General features: G+C 37.2%; 1 protein-coding gene across 1 annotated transcript in view; it reads left to right on the top strand.

The window, feature by feature from the left end:
- GAS2 (growth arrest specific 2) overlaps positions 1 to 20,727 on the top strand; it is a 92,467-nt gene that overhangs the window by 24,162 nt on the left and 47,578 nt on the right. Inside the window, exons 4-5 of the mRNA XM_005150574.3 lie at positions 11,027 to 11,168; positions 20,074 to 20,137. Of these exons, the coding sequence (XP_005150631.1) occupies positions 11,027 to 11,168; positions 20,074 to 20,137 (206 nt within the window). The remainder of the gene's footprint in view (positions 1 to 11,026; positions 11,169 to 20,073; positions 20,138 to 20,727) is intronic.

Raw genomic sequence — 20,727 nt, 5'->3', positions numbered from 1 at the left:
TTTTGGTGCATTAATCTTTATAGTGGCAGACTGATGTGGATATGAAAGGAAAAGACTCATCTTGCAAAATGACTCTCAAGTGCTAATCCATCTGGAAGAAATCATTTCCACAAGACTAGAGCTGTTTGTGAGAGAATTCCTTGTACCTTTCTCAGACATGTCACTACCTTGCTGAGCTCATGTTCAACTGGATTGCTACCAGGTTTCTTGCAGATATTGTAAGATTTGCCTGCAACAGGTCATGTGGACAAACCTGGTATGCCTTACCAAATAATTCTTACAGCTAAAGCTTTTCTGCTTGCAGGAGGATTGCCCAGTAGGATGGAGTTTTGTGCCCCCCCTAATGCATAAAACGGGATTTATGAACAAATTGAGACTATTATGTAGTGGTCTGCTTGGCACCTGCCAGGTGAATACATTGAAGAAGTTCTTAGAAGCTTTTAGGTACACTTTAAGTCTTGCACTGTGCTGGGGGCAAAGCTACATAGTCCTGCAATGAGCACTGAGACATCATGTCTCTCCAGATTGTTCTTCCTACTGATACTCCTTGTCCTATGGGAAGTGTGGGTTGTTCCTTTGTTTGGATGGAGCACAATTAATCTGTGTGAACTGGCCTTGCTTACATCAGTGAACCTGAGACAGGGATTCTCTTGCATACCCTCCCTGCATTCCTACTTGACATAGCAGAAATAATCAGAATTTGCATTTCAAGGTAATTGTTGTGGAAAAAGCAACACTATTGAAGCAGCTAATTCTTATTAGCTTCTGCTTTGGAAAAAATCATAATGACTCAGACTGGAGATCAGGTTAAGAGAGAACCAAACTTTGATTCCTAATATTTTAACTAGAAGACATCTCTAGTTTCCATCACAGATTTAATTAACATTGGTTTTGTCTGGAATACTAACACCTGGACACTAATAAAATTTGTATTAAACCTGCAAGTTTTCATGACAATTTTACCATTACTTCAGTCTGGATATTCAAATAGGGATACCATATTTTCTGAGAGAAATACATAAACAGCCATTCTGAGATTTGCTGGATTTTCTCTTACGTGAAATGCATTAAAACATTCCTATTATTTATTTTGTTAAATCTTTAGAGCAATCTAAAAATACTTTGTCTAGATCATATAATCACAGATTGGTTTGAGTTGAGCTAATCCAGTTTCAACCCCCTTACATGGGCAGGGACACCTTCCACTAGACCAGGTTGCTCCAAGTCCCATCCAACCTGCCCTTGAAAACTGCCAGGGATAGGGCAGCCACAGCTTCTCTGAGCAACCTGTGCCAATGCCTTGCCATCCTGAGATCTCATCTCTATCTCCCCTCTGCCCGCTTAAAGCCATTCTCCCTTGTCCTGTCCCTACAGGCCCTTGTCCAAAGCCCCTCTCCAGGTTTCTTGTAGCCCCTTTAGGCACTGGAAGCTGCCCTAAGGTCTCCCTGGAGCCTTCTCCAGGCTGAACCAGCCCAGCTCTCTCAGCCTGGCTCCAGAGCAGAGCTGCTCCAGCCCTCACAGTGTCTCCATGGCCTCTTCTGGACTCGCTCCAAAAGCTCCACATCCCTCGTGTTGTTACCCCCAGAGCTGGGCACAGGATTGTGGTTATGGCATGGGGGGGAATGGTGGGAGGGGTAGCTTTCTATGGGGCTTTTTATTTTGACTATTAGGAGTAGTCTGGAACAGAAAGGTAACAAAGGAAACAGGAAGGTTGAAAAGAAATTAGCATATATTTTTAAAAGCTTGAGAAAATGTACTTTAGATCAACTGTCTTCAGCTTAATTGTGGAATTCTTAGGTCAAACTTAGTTTTAGTAGTTCTTAGGGAATAATGAATAAGCAAGAGCTACAGAATTTAGTCCATTTACCAACAATGAGTCTTGAACTTAAGATAATGAGCCGAATTTTCTGAAACAATGGGAATAGTGAATATACAGCCATAAGCAATGACTGCAATGCATCTGGAGAAAACAGAAGTCACTTGGAGGCATAGACACAAATTTATAGCTATCATAATTATGTCTAATCTGTTTATTTAAATAAGCATGTATTCCCATTTGGGCTTGTATATGTAAATTGGCCCCAAATGCTTCAAGTATACAGTAAAGCTTTGTTCACAACTTTAGAGGCTGATTTAAGGCTGGTTTGGAAATTTGGCTGTATGGATTAACATTCCAACATGTTTTTCCAATCACAGACAATTTAAAACTCTATGCCAGTTTAGAATTCTCAGGGCTCTGGCAGTTTCCTTGTGGTTTCTAATTGGCAAACTCACAGAAAATTAGATTCTTTATCATAAAGGAAAAGAAGAAGTTCTTAAAAAAGAACATACACTGCTTTGGAGAATCAGACTTACCTGCAGTGAGCTATGTGTGAATATTTTCTGCTGAATGTTTTCAGCATCTTTGTTAAAACATCTGCAAATCCATAAAGCAAACAGATAAAGCATCTGAAAAAATCTGACTTGCTTTAGACTGCCTGAATCTTTATCAGTTTTCCTTGTCAATTGACTTGGTGTAAAGCAGAGTTTGGAACTTATGTTGCAGGAAGGGCTGGGAACCTTGAACTTTGGAAGGTCACAAAATGTGAGGTTGATCATTGAGAGAAGAATAGGAGGAAAAGAGGCATGACTATAATACAGCAGTGTACCCAGCATTTAGAATTATGATATCAAAGAATGTGGATGGCTTCTTACATTTGTTAGTCAGGCCACCAGGGGAAGCTTATCCACTTTAATGCCATAGCTGAAAGAAATATGTTGGTTATTTGAACTTTGTTACACTTCACTTAGAGTGAAGTGTAATAAGTATGAATAAATATGAAATTTTAGAACCTGTAATGTGTTTTGATGGACTTCAGCTATTCAGACATAAATGTTGTCCTCAGCTTGTGTTCTGGAATGATTAAGGGGAAAAGTGATTTTGAAATTTGAGACTAAAATGAGTTGGTTTTGACAATGTTTAGTATTTTTCGTATTGGTTTCAAGAGAATCATATCCCCTTCAAGAATGTGATGTTTGATAAGATGATTGTTGGTTAAAAACTCTTTTTGAAGTGTGTCCTATGAAACTCCACACAGATTTGAATAGTTTATATCTTATGGAAAAAAATGCTATTTAATTCATGTAGTTACCGTGTTCATTCACAGGTCATGCTGTGTGACAGTGAGATAGCCACAAGCAACTTAGTGAAATGCAGTCCTTCTGATTTTCTCATTAAATTACAGTATAAATGAGGAAAATTCAGAAAGGAGACTTCTTCAACTAACCCTGCATTGATTCAGCTCTGGCTTCTGTGGTTGTGGTGGGGAAAAGCTCACGATCACATACGAAAAAATAAGGTGTAATTGTCCTCTGAAAGAGCAACTGTGAGAATTGCCCCATTGTGTTCTAATGGAATTTACCTGAGAACCTGTTATGAAATGCCAATTTTATCAATCCTCATCGTAACATAAACTCTGAAAACTAGAGGTCTAAGGACAACACATTTATTACATGGGAATGAGCTACTAAATCCCAGGCTTTGCCTATTGCATTTGTTTTCAGGAGCCCAGCAGGAGGTCTTTGCCATGACTAAGCAGGCATAGCTGTGTTAGAGAGCTAGATGTCTTGAAGTTTTGAAAGTTAATTTAAGACTTTCCCAAGATTTTGGACTACAGTGACTTAATTCCATCCTCAGTTACATAAATTGAGTGGGCAGGAACAGAGTCAGACACTTCTTTAAATGGGCTCTTGGTTGTCAGCTTCTCTTACAATCAGCTGTTGGAATAATCTCCGCAGGCAAGTAGTGGAGTCCCTAGTGTTGGATACTTTTAAGATTTGGCTAGGCAGACTGCTAGGACACCTAGTCTAGGTCATGCTTTGGAAAGAAAGGTTGGACCAGATCATCACTGAGGTCCCTTCCAACCTGGTATTCTATGATTAGTTATGTCTCACTTGCTTTCCAATGGAAGATTCCTGGCTGTTGGTCTCTGTGTTATACAGCTGCTCAACAGCCAGCCTCTCTTCAGTGTCCAACCTGATTCTGGCAGACTTTGTGATTTCTGTCCTCATATATTGAAATGGGCATGTCCCTTGACTACATTTAAATTACTTGTTAGTCAAACAATCGGATGTGCTTAAGCTGGTGAATGAAGCTTCTGCCTTGTCAAGTTCTGACATGATTTACTTCTGGGTCTCCCAGTTGTCTGATGCATTGTATGTGAATTGAATAATCTCTTGTATTCCTTGGTTTTCTAACACTACTAGGAGTTGTAGTGTTTCAGTTACATTAATTTTTCATAACTATTTATTAACCCCATCTTTTTCAGGTTGATAACCAGTGTGTTCATTATTCTGTGTGACCAGTAGAGCACTTAGAAGAACAAAGCCATGAATCAAATCTTGACTTTAAAAACTATGTTGTTGTTAAATTAACCTTATTCTCTATCTATGCTTACCCTTAGGAATATAAAACTAATTCTATGTGGAAGAAGTGGGAGATGCATTCTACTTTGACACTAACTGCATTAATGGTTAAACCATTTACTTGGTTTTGCATTTATTTTAACATTGTAGTTTATATGTTGATATAAAGCCTTGATTATATTAATTATTTTTATTTGCATATCATAAATCTGTTAGGTATTCCAAAGGATCACAAATGCTTTCTTAGAACCTAGGAAATTGACAGAGTGACTTCTGTCTTTTGATGATCTCTGCAGTGATTATATAGTGTAAAACTCTAACCAACAGGTGATTTTTAAACTTGAAATCCGACCTGCTATTCCATTTAATGGTCTCACTCTACAGTACTTAATATGACAGTGCAAAGACTGTATTTCACTGAAGGAAAATATTTTGCCAGTTGTTAAATTAATTGCCTAGGGATACTTTATTTGTTGCAAATGCCATGTCATTTTTCGCTCACCTGGAAGCTGTGCTTGGTTCTGTGTCTGTTGAAAAGCTTGGCAGTTCTGATTGATGTCTCCTAAGCCTGCAAAACTTCCATGTTGAGTTTTTGGTTTGAAATTTTTCCTGGATTTTAACTTTTATTGAAGCTTTGGGAGGGTTGGGGGGGGGACGACACACAGTTTATTTTTTTTCCTTAGGGTTGGTTTTGTTTTTTTTTTAATGGGAAATGGTTAATTGTAAATTCTGTGCATGTATTTCCATATGCAGAGTTCCTTCTATCAATTTTGAATATTCATTTAGCAGATTCTTTTGGTTGTTTCTCCAGTTTTTATATTTGGAAAGCATTCTCTCCCATAATAAATGGGGTAGGGAGAGAACAAAACTTGACCCACCTTGCCCAGGAGTAGTTATTTTACCTTGTGGGTATTACAGTTTCATTTATTTAATGTCTGATGCATACTTGTCTATACTTTATGGCTATTGACTAAACCTGAGTTTTGGCACTGCGAAGTAGGTTAAGGTAAGCCTAATTTTCCTTTGCTGGAATGAGTGCTTGGGCCACTACTTCTGTGATTCATAAACAGCATCTGAAACTTTTTTGGTTTGAGCTCCTGAAGAATTAGGAATAGCAACTAAGTTGACTATATTGACAGTTTGTGGTGAGGTGAATTGAAGCAGCTCAGTAAGAGTAACTTCTGGTAGCGATGATCTTCAGTTCTCTTAGGTTTAATACATTAATAAAAGGGAGAAAAAAATCATTTCTAGAGAAAATTGTGGCAGAACTTCTTTGGTATTCCCTCTCCTAATGAGCTAATTTTATAAGGAGGAAGAGGGCTTTTTCTAAAAATACCTGAGCAAAATAAGGGAAGAATTGAGGAAGAAAAAGAATAGCACTGAGGTCAGTAGCAAAAGGCGAGTAGTAAAAGCAAAAATGTAAAAAGTTCTGAACCAGATACCTGGTTTTCTAGCTGATATACTCACATTTCAGTATGAATTCATGCTCACATGGCACTAAATAACCACAGAAGAGACACCACTGCAGTCAGGTGCTGCAGTCTCCACAGAGTAATTTCTCCCCCATTTTTGTCAATGTAGGACATCAGGTGATAAAAGCAAATTTTTCCTATCAGAAAATGAAATAGGCTGGAAAAGACCTTTAAGATCATCAGGTCCAACTGTTACCCAGGACTGCCAAGTCCACCGCTAAACCATGTCAAACCTATGAGTACCTACCTAACTGTAACACTCTTACATGACAAGCAACATTGCCAATCCTCTAATTAAAGTGAAAGTGACTATTAAAAAATTTGTAAAGTCACAGAATCCCAGACTGGTTTGGGTTGGAAGGGACCTTAAAGCTCATCCAGTTCCAACCCCCTGCCACTGGCAGGCACACCTTCCACTAGACCAGGTTGCTCCAAGCCCCATCTCACTGACCCTTGAATACTGCCAGGGATGGGGCAGCCACAGCTTCTCTGGGCAATTGGTGCCAGCGCCTCAGCACCCTCACAGGGAGGAGCTGCTTCCTAATATCATCTATTCAAAGAGGGAAGTATGATTAGTAATCTTCAAAATGCTCAAGTCTGCTATAGAAAATGGGGGCTTTAACATGTGTTTGTTGTCTCTCATTTGGAAAAACGGTACAAAAATTACATTTTTCCATATGATTTCAGAGCATGGGTGTAAGAGAGTACCTTTTGGGTTTCGATGTGAACCTGACAGCATTTTTCCAGGATAGCATCATATGTTTCACTCACACTTTCACATCCTGCATGAAACCACATGCACACACATCAACAAGACAAGATTGTAAAAGGAGTGTGGCTGGGGAATTGTTTTCATGCTATTTGATAGGAGTAATTGTGGATACTGCTGTTTCAAAGCAACTGCAGTTATATTATACTATGTCAACAAAAGTCACTTTTGCCATATGGAAACCTAATAACTTCAGAATGATCTGTTAGAAAGTACTTGTGAGATAGTCAGGCCATTTATACAAATCAGTAAAAAACATTTGCTCATGATGCCTTTAAGTAAGAGCTTTCCTGTGTTCTAGATTGAATGTTACTGTGACAGTTTTGGAAATATTAAAAAAGTAGACTTCTGTTTAAAAGGTGGGAGGGAAGTCTATTAGGTGATCAGAAAATACAAGTGTTTCCCTGTGATTTTTGTGATCAACCTGATTGTGCTGTTGTTGAATAGAGAAGAGGGGTTTTCTTTTGCTGTTCTCTTCAGCAAGACCCTAATACTGTGGGAAATGTGATGAAATATAGTACCCTATATTTTCGTAAGGTCATGTGAGGCCAGGGATATTTATCTGTGTAGTATTTGTTTCATTAAATGACTTAGAGCTTTTATTTTTATTTTCCTTAAATAATGTAAGCTTTTGTCCTACTGTAGTCCGGGACAAGCCTCATTTTTATGTTGGGAGTTTCACTTCTGAGTTGTTTAGGGCACCCATTATTCAGACAGTTTTCCAGTTGTCTGAGCTTCATGGTGAAGCTGAGTTGCCTGATGTGTTCAAAGGTCTATCGTAGTTGTCAAGCTGTAGAAGTGTAATTTATAGATAGTTTGCAATGGTTTATTTGCTTACTCTAGCTGCATAGATCTCATATGATTTGTATGAATCATATGAATATATATATATTTCATATATACACATAAACCATCTATAATGAAATCTATATATGAAATATATGTGTATATATGAAATCTATATAGATTTCATCTATATTTTATAGATTTCTATTAAAATATAGATGAAATCTGTATAGATTTCATATATACACATAAACCCTCTGTTTTGAGTTGCTTTTTTTGAAAGCATTTCTATAGTCAGTCAGTATGATCTACATAAATCAGAAAACATAAAATATTTAGAGCCAGATTTATTCATGTGTTAGTACTGGTGAGCAGCAGTGACCCAGCAGAAAATTAGTTTTCTGTGTTCCTGCCAGGCATTGCAAAGCCTTCCCAAGAGTCCTTTAAAAGAAAAGCAGAGCAGTTTCTCCCCGCTATCTCCTTGCTTCTAGCTGCTTTTGTAGTGATGAGGGCATTTCTGCCAAGGAGCGCAGCTCCTGGTTTCCAGGACTGGTCTGGAAATGTGTTACTTCAAATACTCAAGCATTAATGCATTTAATTTTAATGGTATTAAACTAGTTTATAACTGCTGGTAGTTTGGTTCTGTGAGATGATGAAGCAGCATGTTGTATATACAGTGGATGTTTTATGTATTTAAGATACACTACTATGAAATGGCACCTCTTTGAATTTATTGACAAGACAGTTAATTATAAACTAGCTACCTATTTCTGAATGGATTGAGTCCAATGAAACACTACAAAACACAGAATACTTGCTGTTAGGACCTGAGGGGACCCTAACAGTGATGACCAGCTTCACCTGGTACTTCAGCCTGCCCTCTATGCCTGTGGCCCAAGAGCTACCTTTGTCCTTACCCCCACTTTTAGCCCAAGCTAAGCTGTGGACAGACCATCTCCAGCCTTCCTTTTAGCTGACTGGCCTTTGTGGCTGAAGCCTCAGCTTCTGCCGTAGCCTTGCCCCGGCCTTATGTTCTGTTTATTGATCAAACAGCCTTGGCAGTGGTCAAGACCAGATTGTACAGGGAACAACCTGCTCTAGTGGAAGGTGTCCCTGCCCATGGCAGGGAGTTGAAACTCAGATGGGTTGGAACCCAGACCATTCTGTGACTCGGTGACACTAGAACCTGACTTGTCACCTTATTTTGTCACAGGGCAGCTGGCTAAAGCTGTTATGCCACCAGCAGTGCCTGACTTGGGTGCCGTGGGACTGCTCCGTTGCCAGTGAGGGCTGCCACCACCTGTGCTGGGGTTACACTTGGCTCCTGGCTCATCTTCCTTCACAGAGCAACATAACTCTTCCTGCTCCTGGCCTGTTTCCCATCTTGCTCTGTGCTGCTGTTTCTTAGCCAGTTGAACATCCCTGCCCACACTGCTTGTTCCTCTCCTGCACTGGAGGAAGTAAGGTCAGGTTAGACCTTTGCTAAGGAAATTATTTTCAGGAAAGACCTTTTTTAATTTTCTGCAACGTTTTGTGTAAGCTTTTAGTAGAAAATCATGAAACAAAGGGCTTGTTTTGACAGCTTTTCTCTGAATGCAGACAGGACTAGTTGACCTTCCTCCCACACTCTGCCAGAGAATTTTGTCTGACTCCTTTTAACAGCAGTGGGTGCTCTTTTAAGGTTATTAAACTTGTCCAATTAAAGTCTCCTGAGGAAGGATGTAGGTGGGACAGAGTTGGACAAATGCTGCATTATTTCTGTTAAATTGCAGTTCAACATGTGAAGCAGTCTGTGGAGTATAATGTGAATTTACCTCTGGGTGCAGATACTTGTTGTTTCTTTGAAGACATTAGCATGATGTGAAAAGGGTGCTAGGCTAGAAATGTGTCTAGTGCTACCAGCTTTGGGTTTTATTACTGCCTTTTGAAAAGAAAAGAAAAAACCAAAACCCTGTTCTGTGAGGAATTGAGCACCCCCACTCCCAAAGGAACGGAAAGGGATTTAAAATACTGGCTCACAAGTTGCTTGTGTTTTGATGTGTAAGGTTGTTCCATATCTACAGCCCCTTGGAAGAATTCATGTTTCACTGGGTTTTATTTATTCTGGATTTAGTGAATAGCTGTCTTCCTTTCTCTGCTTCCTCCTTCCTTTCTCTCCCTTATTCTGAATAGTCCAGGAGATGATGTGATGTCTGTGACACAAGGTTTACTTGTATTTTTCTATAAAATGTGATGTAAAACTGGTCAGTGTTTTCTGCTAATACAATACAGAAAAATATTACTACCTCCTCAAGTTTGCAATTTATTTGGTTTATCAGGTGTATAGAGGTGAGTAGTTCTATGCATCTAGGATACTCTATGCAATTACATTGCTGCTGTCATGTGTCTAATACAAACTCCTACAGAAACCTTTTCTACACTGTCTACAGTTTAAATACTGACATTAGTATGCTACCAGCAGCTGTTATAAGGGCAAGCTTACTCCCGTATCTTTTTCCCTGTCCACATTTCCAAGAATTATTTTGGACTGTTAAAACCAGATTTTTGGACATAGATCTAGGAACTAATAGAGACCCTATTTTCAGTTTTCTGCTTCTTAATTCGCTTGCCATCAAGTAACTACTGACTTGAGAAGGAAATAGTTCATAAAGCAGCACATTCAAATGGACTTGGGGTCTGAACTCCGCCATGGTTTAGATGTTCCTAATGTTGGGTAGTAACGATACTTCATTCTTTAATTTTCTTCATTTTTGCCCTGGATGATGACTACTTTTCATTTGAGGAAAAGAAACCTTGAATGAGAACTAAATGCTAAAGTATTCTTTTTACATGTTTCAGTAAACGAACCAGTGCAAGCAAAAAGGTTGGTGTCATTACTGTTTGCTTCAGATACTGATAGGCTATATGAGTAGCATCTACTTCAATATCAAAATCATGTAAATTAACTATTCTGGAACAAGCTGAGCATGTCTCCACATTAGACCTTGGTCTCATTGCTGTTAGATTGCATTTTTTATTGCTGATAGGGGGCATCCATGTGTTGTTAAATGGGAGACTGTGAAGTTTCTGAAGTACTTAATGGCCTCAAGACCTGTTGCTTTAGACCGTGGTTTTCTCCTAATATACATCTGAAACTAATTAACCCTTAATTTTGGGAAAGTTCAGCTCCAGGTTTAAAGTCTGTATTTATAAAGTTGGTGTGGGTTTTTTTTTTTGTTGTTGTTTATTCAGTGAACTGGACCAAACACTAATTCCCAAATTTGTAGTTGCTAATATTCTGAAGAAGTTGCTAATATTTATTCAGCCTACGATGCTTTTGAAAAGACTGTAGTTAACAACTTCATCACTTCTCATTCTTCCCTGCTTGCAGTTCCTTAGTGGACAAGGAAATATGTTGATGGCAGTCACCCATCTATACAAAACCTGCATACTGATTTCATAACACTTAAGTATTGCCTGGTGGAAGGTGTCCCTGCCCATGGCAAGAGGATGGAACTGGGTAACCTTTAAGATTACATGAACCCAAACCATCCTAGGGTTCTATGATTATGTGAAAATGTATCATTTATCTAAATAGAGAACTTCTGTTTTTCAGACCTTACCAGTACGGAAGATTCCATGCAAAGCCAATGCTCCTTCAGGGTCCTTTTTTGCACGGGACAACACGGCAAATTTCTTATCCTGGTGTAGAGATGTAGGGGTGGATGATACCTGCTTGTTTGAATCCGAAGGTTTGGGTATGTATTTGTTTATATAGCAGTTGGTAATTGTAAATAACTTTTGTGTTTGCCTTTGAAAACAGAAATCTAGTAAGAGCCTGACTCCAAATCTGACCTGTGACCAACTACGTTTTGTCCCTTACCTGAAGCTTGAACAAATAAAGTACATATCCCCTGAAATTCATAAGTACACAAAGCAAAAAATCTTGCTATGATTTCTTGCACACAGATGATTTTTCATCCTACACCCACTTTTTTTGACCATGGAATGTGGTTCTTTAGTTGGCTGTATAGGATGGTGTATTTATTTCTGTTTCAGGAGAGTGGGTTGTCAGTGCAGGCTCAGTTTTGGCTGGAGACATTTAGCTATTCATGGAGCTTCAGTGGGTTGTGCAGGAGGCAAGAAAACAGGAAATTTTTCCTGCTGCCTATACTGATCTTTTTTCCACCAGATTCTCTTGTGCAGCTCTGGATAAAAATTATCCAACAATAGTGCTTCAGAGTGTTCCAACAAAAGAATTGGACTGCTTTAGGAAATCACTGTCCTTCATGTCTTCATGAAGAACAGCTACATGTTTTCATTATTTTAACTTTTCTCACTTCAAAGGAAATCTTACAGCAAGAGTTTTTTAGCCAAATACCATGAAATGAAGAGAATCAAATGTTTGTTTGTTAGTTGAACTCCGATAAAAGTGCAAAGCAGTTGTGATGATAGACAGCTCTATTTCTATGGAAGACAAATGAGCACACTGTGATGAATCAAGAGGCTTCTTTGTTCTGTTGCTTTAAAAGGTCTTTGCCAGTTGAAGTTCTTATCTGTGTGATCTGTTTCCCTTCTTTTACAGTCTTACTCTTCTAGCACAACTATTTCTGAAGCAGGTTTTTTTCTTCTCCATTTTTCTATTTTTCTTCATTTTTCTGTTATTGCATCCTGTGAGGGTTTTAAATTATTTTGTATGTCCAGGAGAAAATGCTTGGCAGAAGAGAAATTAGTATCAGTCAAAAATAGGAGGATATATGTATTGTGTCTGTTTTGTTAATTAAATCCTCAAGTTGAATTTCCTATTGGATGTGGTAAATCATGCAGAAGATGAACAGCAACTGTGTTTCCAAAGAGTTGACATAATGGAGTAATTGGATACTACGTAGGACAAACAAACTTGCAAACACAAGAATGAAGGAGACCCAAACCTCCGATGTCTGAGATAAGTAGAAGAACCTGTGGTTAATAAAGCACTTGAATTAATTTATACTTTGTACTGCTATGGTAAACCCAGCAGTTTGCCATTGTTCCAACAATAGGTTAACTGCAAAATTGAGAGCATTTTGTATTAGGAATTTGCTTGTGCATCGTTAAGAAACAAGTTCTTGTTTAGAGACGGAATTGGCATAGCTGATATTCTCTGGATAAGTTAATTTTTACACTTACACCGTGCTTTGCTGCAGTAGAACCCAGAGTGCAAATGCACTTGGAAAGTTGATATTTAAGATGAACATTGTCTCTCAGAAAAGTGAAATGAGATTGCAGAAAAACATGTTGTGCTCTATTTGATTTGTCCGATTAGTGACTGACTTTCTTGTCTGATTGAAAGAAACTAGATTCTGTTGTCTTCCTTCTCCAAGTGCTACTGCTTATGTGCTTGTTGAAAAGACTTATGGTGCTGGAAATAGGATTGGACTTGGTAATATTTTGACTCAATTTTCTAGTGTTGGGAAGGGGGTAGTAACCATGCCACTTCTAAAAATGATAAAAACAGAAGCTCCTCTTCTCCCTCGGTTTGTGCTAGAACTCGTAAAAGTGTTGACCTCACTTGAGGATTTTCTATGGCATTAGAAAGAATGATGAATCGTAACAGTTGCCAATCTAAAGCTTTTGTGTTCCTCTCTCTCCCACAAATCACTTCTCCACTGCATAGGGAATAAAATTTCAGCAAAGGTAAGTAATATATCAAGTGATGAGAAACATGTGTGAATGACATCTCAGTGTTGGCACTGCCTCAAGGAATTTTTTTTTCTTTATAATAAGTGTTGTGAAATTATGATTTTCAGAGGTAACTGTTTTTTGTCTTTCCTTGTGATTTTTCTCCATGGCTCATAAACTGTATTGCTATGTAAATGGCTAGTGATAAAGCAATAGCTTCTGTCTATATTGAGGAACCCCACTGTGTTCATGTTCTTAATTGACTTTTACCTTTCTTTTATATTCTGTTCCTGCCTTATGTATTTAAATACTGTATTATTTAATTAGATGCAAATAGTGTTGTTTTCTTCATGCCATTGTATCTCATAAGGCATTCCTGAGGCCTTTTTCTGTCAAATTTGTGTTCTAACGTTGCAAGAGCAGTTTTGATGAGTCTATTCAGAGGTCAGCAAAATTAGATATGTGCTAACTAAGAAATGAACTGCTATTATTTCTCATTATTTAAAAATATATTCTCATCCTGATGAGTTCTGAAGCCTTGGAAATCATGTAAGCATAACTGCGCAAAAATACTTCCAGCACTCCCACTTTTTTAGCATTCAGACTAAGCATGGGTTCAAATGTTTTGTTGCATTTGGGCTATTCAGCTGAGCTAAACAAGGAAATGGGATCAAAGACTTTGTTCAGAATAAATAGAAGGGGAAAAAATACAAGTGGTGTTAGCTGTGCTGGTAGATAAAATTATGTCCTCTGATCAGTAAAGTTACTTTAAGGGTCCTTGAAAGAGATCAGTAAAGAGCTCAGAAGTTAAAAACAATGCAGTTAAGAGATTACTAACTATAAGTTAGTAGTGCAGTAGGATTTATTTTCTGTTGCTGAATGTTATGATGTGTTAACATAGCTTAAAATAAAAACAAATTAGAAATATAGTTTTCTGTAAAGACTTACAGGACAGCCAGAGCTGACTGATAGCTATCTATGTGTCTTGCCCTTAGCTTCTTGCAGAGACCTGGCAGGAAAGTCTCGAGAGTTAATGCCCTTGCAAAGAAAAGGTGGGTGGTGTAACTGCTGTATCAGTTGCCAAAAGATAATAGAACAAATACAGCACCACAGTATGTAGGTATCATCTAGAATGCTGCAAAAATAAAGGGAGACCCTGATTGCTCCCTGCATGCATTGGCCAATTCAGTGTGCTTTTCATATTTTTTTTTAGTTGGTGTATTTAAAGAAGAAGGAATAAGCTTTGATATCAAAAACTAGGATCCAGAGTCCAAACTTATATCATCTGGGAAAATCTGGTGATGCCTGTCTTTGGGGTTCTCTGGATGTTTCAGCAGTCTGAATTTGTGCCATATCTAGGACTTGGAACATGATGCATTATCTCTTCGCAGTCTAAGAAAAGTAATACTGTCTGTAACGCCTCTGTTTGCATGCTATATATATTTTGTAAGTTCCTCTTTGTAGATTTTAAAGCAGCAGATCCAGACAGCTATGGTAGTAACATTCCTGGAAGCATTCTAGATGGAGATATTTGTAGTTATGGTGCTCAAGCCTGAAGAGTGTAATGCTCAAAGAAAACTCTTCTTGGCCAAGTAGTAAGAATGGTAAGAATTTCTGTGACTGCTTTACTTAATATGAACTTAAAGCATTAAATTATGAACTCTTTGTTGGCAACAGTGTTGTTGGATGGTTGTAGGATTTGGAAGCAATGAATATTCTGCATCTCTTCTATGACAGAGTCCACCCATCAAGACAAGGGTTTGCCAAATGGATCAGCATGTTAATGTGTGTCATTTGCTTTGGGAGTTGTTGGATGATAGTGTGGTATTAAGGTTTTGTGCTTGTGTATTCTGTAACTTTGTGTGTACACACAGTATGTGATACAGTATGTGACATGGACTTCTTTTGGTGCAACTTTGATTCACGTTTAATGACAGATTCCCAAAACAAAAACATCTAGTGCCTTGGTGGAAATAATTGACTTAATCACAAACATTTCTGGTACCTATTCTGATGTGATGTTTTTAAAGGAAAAAAAAAGGCTTTTTTTTTTTCTAAATTATTATTTTTGTTTATCTAATTTCCTTTCATAAATGGAAGTATTTTGACCATTCTTTCACAGTGACACATTTACAGCTTGTAACAGCATGTTGAATTTTACACATAGTTGCATCAGAATAAGCCTTTGTCCTGCCTTTCACATTTTATTAAACTTATAGTCTGTCTTGTTTTGAGGATTGTAGAAGCATCCTGGACACTTATTACCATTAGATTAGCACCTTAAGTTAATGAATTTCCATAAATTATTAATGTTTATGTGATTTCTATAGTCATTCTAGAATAACTCATTACTATCTGTAGTTTTACTGTGTTTGAAACCTTAATTCTTTTGAGATTTACATAAGTGATAGTGCTGAAATGGGGGACGGAGAACACAACTCCTTAAGTATATCAAAGTATAACTCCTGGATGCAGAAGTGAGGCTATGTCTGGGATATGTTGAACAGAGTATGTTTTGTCAAACACTGTTTAGAAATAGGAAAAAAATAAAAAAGAAAGGGGAGAAAGACAACATGAAGGATCATGGCATCAACCTTTTGAAAATCTTCCTTAAATGTGTTGAATTCTGATTGGCAATTGGAAAACAATGATCATAAGTATTAAGCTTCTTTGGAAGATCTCTTCACTTTTAGTGAGCTAATAATGCTTCAGAAATATGAACAGTAGATAGGAAAGAAATTAAGTACAAGGGAGGAGAACAAAATGTGATTGATCAGGAGAGAAGGACCTGTAAAATAAAGAAGGGGCAGCAACAAGATGGAAACATAATGGAGAAAGAAGTTATAGCCAGAGAGAAGCACAGATAAAAGCTTGCTAGGAGTCGCACAGGAACTATGGTTAAAAAAAGAGCCCCTTGAAGTAGCCTAAAAAGATGCAGGCACTGAGGACAGCAGATGAGAAGTAATTGAAATGAATGAAGTGTGAAGCAAAATGGTCTGTAACTGTGAGGACACTTAAAATAAGCTGGACTTGTATGCATGATTTTTAAATCTTCACATGGCTTTCTTGTCAAGCAAATACTGTCAATGAGAGTCTCTGGCAAGGTGGGTATTTCCATTCATTTTATGCAGTAGATCTGTGTAGCGTATGTCTTCTACATTTAGAATTTGCTACATGCCTATGGTTACTTAGTTGGTTGATTCCTCTTGTTAATGTTGGATAGGGGAGGTCTGACCAAGGTTTCACCATGAATATTGTTTTCTTCCCCCTGTGGAAGCTTGAAAAATTATATGAAAGAAACTCATAACTGGTATGTTATCTGGTATCCTGACATGCTTCATTGTTATAAAAACCTGAAGGTGTTTGGAAAATGGTGCAAGATGCAGGACAGTATTTTGTTGGTGCTACTGAATGGCATTAGCAGAAGTGACTGTGGCACCATCATGTAGCTCCCACATGCAGCCAGAGCAGCCATATCAGACTTTGTAGTGGGATCACTGGTTGTGTCGGCTTTGAATTCATGCAAAATACAGGATTAGGAAACTCAGCAGTACCCTAGAGAACAGGCAGTAAGTATTTTAGAATAGCATCTATATAAATGTGCTTTTTAAAATATTTAATATCTATACTTTAATTCCATATGTAGAAAAATCTTAATTTTAATTTTTTATTTTTCTTTGAATTCTTTACAGCACAGAGTAGTACTGTTGTGGAAATGAACTGTTGACTCTCAAATTTAAAGGCTGCGCAGTGAGTTGTGTATGTGGCCATAGGTGGAATGAAGTTGGTTTCTCAAAATCCTTTTTCAGCTGCCAGTATTTACTGTGTTTAGCTGCATATAAATTACTGCAATTACAGCAAATGTGTTGCTTAGCAAATGTCTGTCTGCCATGTGAGATACCTGGGATTAACTAAAAGAGTTGAGGTGGTGCCTATTACTGAAGTGCAACTATTAACGTAGATGATAGTAATTCAGAAAGTGGTAGCTGTAGTTCCCCAGGTACAATAGAATGCCATGGGTATAGGTGTTACTTACATTTCAGTCTGAGCTTCAGAATGGTGTGTAGTCATCAAATTATGTTAGTTATTAAAATACACACATATGTACAATTAGATATTTTTAAACCTGGATGTAGTGTAGTTAGCCATGAACTCCAGTATAGTCAGAATGCAGATGTGAATTAAAGCAGAGCACAGCAAGAATTAAAATATTAATGCATTTTCTTTAGTCGTGTACTTATTTTAAATAATAAGAGATTTTGACACTGCGTAGTGCTTCTGAAATAGTTTTTGCATTTCTTCTCTCAGGTATCTTGAAGTGCTTTGAAAACATGAATTAGCTCAACTTCTGTAAGTAAAACTAGAGAAGGAAGTGTAAGAAATGTTGCTCTTTCTGTTTTCTAGATGGAAAAGTGTAAAGGTAGCTTTTTTTTTCCTCAAAAAGTTTAAAAGGCAGCCTTTTGAAAGTGAGTGTAAATATTGAGTTCTTTCTGGCATTGCTGAATAGTGCCAAGCAAAAAGTATGTCAAGATAAAATAATCAGAAATCAAAGCCCTCAAAAGTGCTGCTTGTTCAAAAAGGCAATGATCTGATTTGTTTGCTCAAGGTTATCCTGAACTTTTGGGACCAAGATAATGGTCCAAGAAATGCAGTCTGGAATCTGTCTGACTTTTGCTTTAACTCCTGAGTAGTTTCTTGTGAGGTTGTAGCCCATTAAAAAGACAATCTCGGGGGGGGGGGGGGGGAAATGCAAATTTTGGTTTGAGAATCTAAATTATTTCCAGTGGGTATTGCAGTACACAAAATGACATTTGTTTGTCTCTGAAATTCCAGAATACATAAGCTGGTATAGTCTTCAGGAATGCTATTTTTTTGTTGTTGTTGTTGGAAGTGCTGTGTCACCATCTTCTTATTGGGTGATCAGATGTTGTGGTTCATTGTTGCCTGCAGAGTTCTTCATCCTCTCACGACTTTATCATGTCATGTTGTGCTATGTGAAATGCATGAAATGTGTCTCAATTATGTCAAGTCAAATTTGCTAAAAGACTTGGAATTTTCTTTGGGTAGAATAGCTTTAAGTATTGAAAGAAAACCACTTTACTTTTCTTAATCAAATCTTCCAGTTCTATTTGTGGATTTTTTTTTTCCCATAAGGTATTACTTGAGCCTCTTTTTCTCCTCAGATGTGCATATGTGTGAAATGAAATTCAGAAATATTGGGCTCCTCTTGACTATTCCAAAACTAGTTTATTCTATTTATATTTTGGGAGATGCCTTATTTTGTAAGGTTTATGTAGGGGCAGTCCCGACTGGTTTCAAACTAAAGCAGAGGGATACATTTCTAGGGTCATGAATGTATGTAACACTTGAAAAATACTGATTAATAGTAAAAGTAAATATTTTATAAAATTATTGCTATGGCAAGGAAGAATATTGAGCATAGCTGAATATCCAAGTCTGCATCTTTTATATTTGTAATAACAGATACTTGAAGGATAAAAATATTTTCCTACTGCAGTGCCATTTTAGTTTTCATGCCCTGAAGTTTCACTTCTGGAAATACAGTTGGATGAGATGAGAGAGGAAAAATGCACACATCTCTCTAGTAGTGGGATGAGCATTCAACTCAAAACTTGCTATGCATTTATTCAAGTCAGTTGAGCTTGAAGTTGAAGTTGCAGAAGCTGAAGATCTGCCCCAGGGTGTTAGTTATTTAGAGATGCTTAAGTCTGGATTCCCATTCTAGATCTCATACACACAGCATAGGATGAAGTAATGACTTTGAGAGCTTTAGCTAGACACTGCAATATCTTTTTCAGGTATGGTATTTTTTTTTTCCTTTATGCATTTGATTTAGATGAGCCTTTAGATAACAAAAATATTTATACAGCAAATGTCTTAACCTTAACTCATTGAAGACAAATCAATTTTGTTGCTGTTTCTTTTATATTATACAAATATTTACACTTTATTTTTTGTGTCAGTTCAATCTGAAGTATAAAGTACAAATGTCTTGATGATTGTGGAAATTTATGAAACCTGAATTTTATCCACAAAGTGAGGCTGCAGTAAGTATTTCTGGAGAGAAGATCACAATGACTCACTCCTTTTTTCTTCTCTTTTCCTTTCTTCTTCTGGGGAGTTGATTATGCAGACAGCCATAGGCCTTACATCATTTGTTGATTTTTGTATTTTGCTTATGTGTTTTGATGGACTTCTCTATAGAACATTATCGGAATTGTGGGGGAAAATAGTAATAATAAATATAAAAAAAGAATTCTTTTGGATTATGGTGTTACTTCTTAATAAGAAGTTCATGTTGTGTTACAGCTGCTTCTGAAACTGAAAAACTCCAGGTCTTGTGTAGAATCCAGGCATGAAAACTTGCATATATTGATATATATACATATACAGAGGAAAATGTTTTTGTTTGGTTGGATTCTTGTCTCTGATGAACTTAATTAATGAAATATTCTACTTTCATATTTAGTTTAAGAGTGGATACATAAACAATTCAGGACCAAATTGAGGGAGATGTATCTTTGCTACTGCAATTTTCTTATTTTGGTGATTTAAATAGGCTAAGAAAAATATTTATCTAAAGGACAGCAATTACCTTAGCTGGTAGAAAGAGAAGTATCACTTTTGTGTTATTAATTAATTTTGGTGTTCTGCCAGAGCTCTTGTTTAGTTTTAAATAGTTATGAACTTCTTGCAGGTTACCAGATAGCCCAAATAATTACTCATGGTTTAGATTTAGAGTGCTATTTTCAAAGTAACTAAAGGATAACTAAATAGAAACTCCCTATATCATCTGCACTTGAAGAACCACTCCTCAATCTCATCCTTTTTAATTCCAGTAAAACTCCACTGCAAGCCTAGGAAACCCAAGTTTTATCTGAGTCAAACGCTACAGATGTTGATGATCAGGTTCCATTCATCACAAAGATCTTTAAAATAGCTTTTATTTTAATGTTTTCCATCTTTGCTTTACTTTTCCAGTTCTCCACAAGCAACCAAGAGAAGTGTGCCTTTGTTTGCTGGAACTTGGGAGGATTGCAGCAAGGTAGGTGAAAATATTTACAGAATGAAGAGAGATTTACATTTTTGACAGCAGTGGCTATTGAGAGATTTAATAAGTCAGCACATCTCAAGCTTTTATGCTCATCAGATTCAAGGTGAATGCTTGTCTTGATGTCATACAAAAATACCTTGCGGGTAATTGTTAACAAATATGAAATCTCTGTGCCATCACTCAATTAAGGTATTTGTTTGTTATCCTTGTATTGGGAGGGAAAAAGAGAATGATTTTTTTTTTCTAAATAATTCTCAGAGCAATTTTTCCTTCTAAGAGTCAGATCTCTCCAAAAACAATTGAGCTTTCATTAACATTCCTGATAATAAATTGATACTTATACAGCCTAAATCTGACCTCAGCAACACTGACTTTTATCTGATTTATTGAAATAAAATTAGCTCTGGCTTTTACCCACAGAAGCAATACGAGAATTGAATTAATAGTTTGTGCTCTCTCTCTCTGTCAGATGATTCTACCCAGGATGGACATTCAGTACACTGTAGCATCTTTGATGTTAAGACAATCAAAATGCCAGGAATTAGAATGTGATTTTCCCCTTCTTGCAGATGAAGATTTAA

Source organism: Melopsittacus undulatus, chromosome 8 (genome assembly GCF_012275295.1).
Source record: "Melopsittacus undulatus isolate bMelUnd1 chromosome 8, bMelUnd1.mat.Z, whole genome shotgun sequence".
NCBI classification, from domain to species: domain Eukaryota; kingdom Metazoa; phylum Chordata; class Aves; order Psittaciformes; family Psittaculidae; genus Melopsittacus; species Melopsittacus undulatus.
Note: the sequence above shows the minus strand (reverse complement) of the source record. Positions and strands in the feature narration are given on the sequence as shown.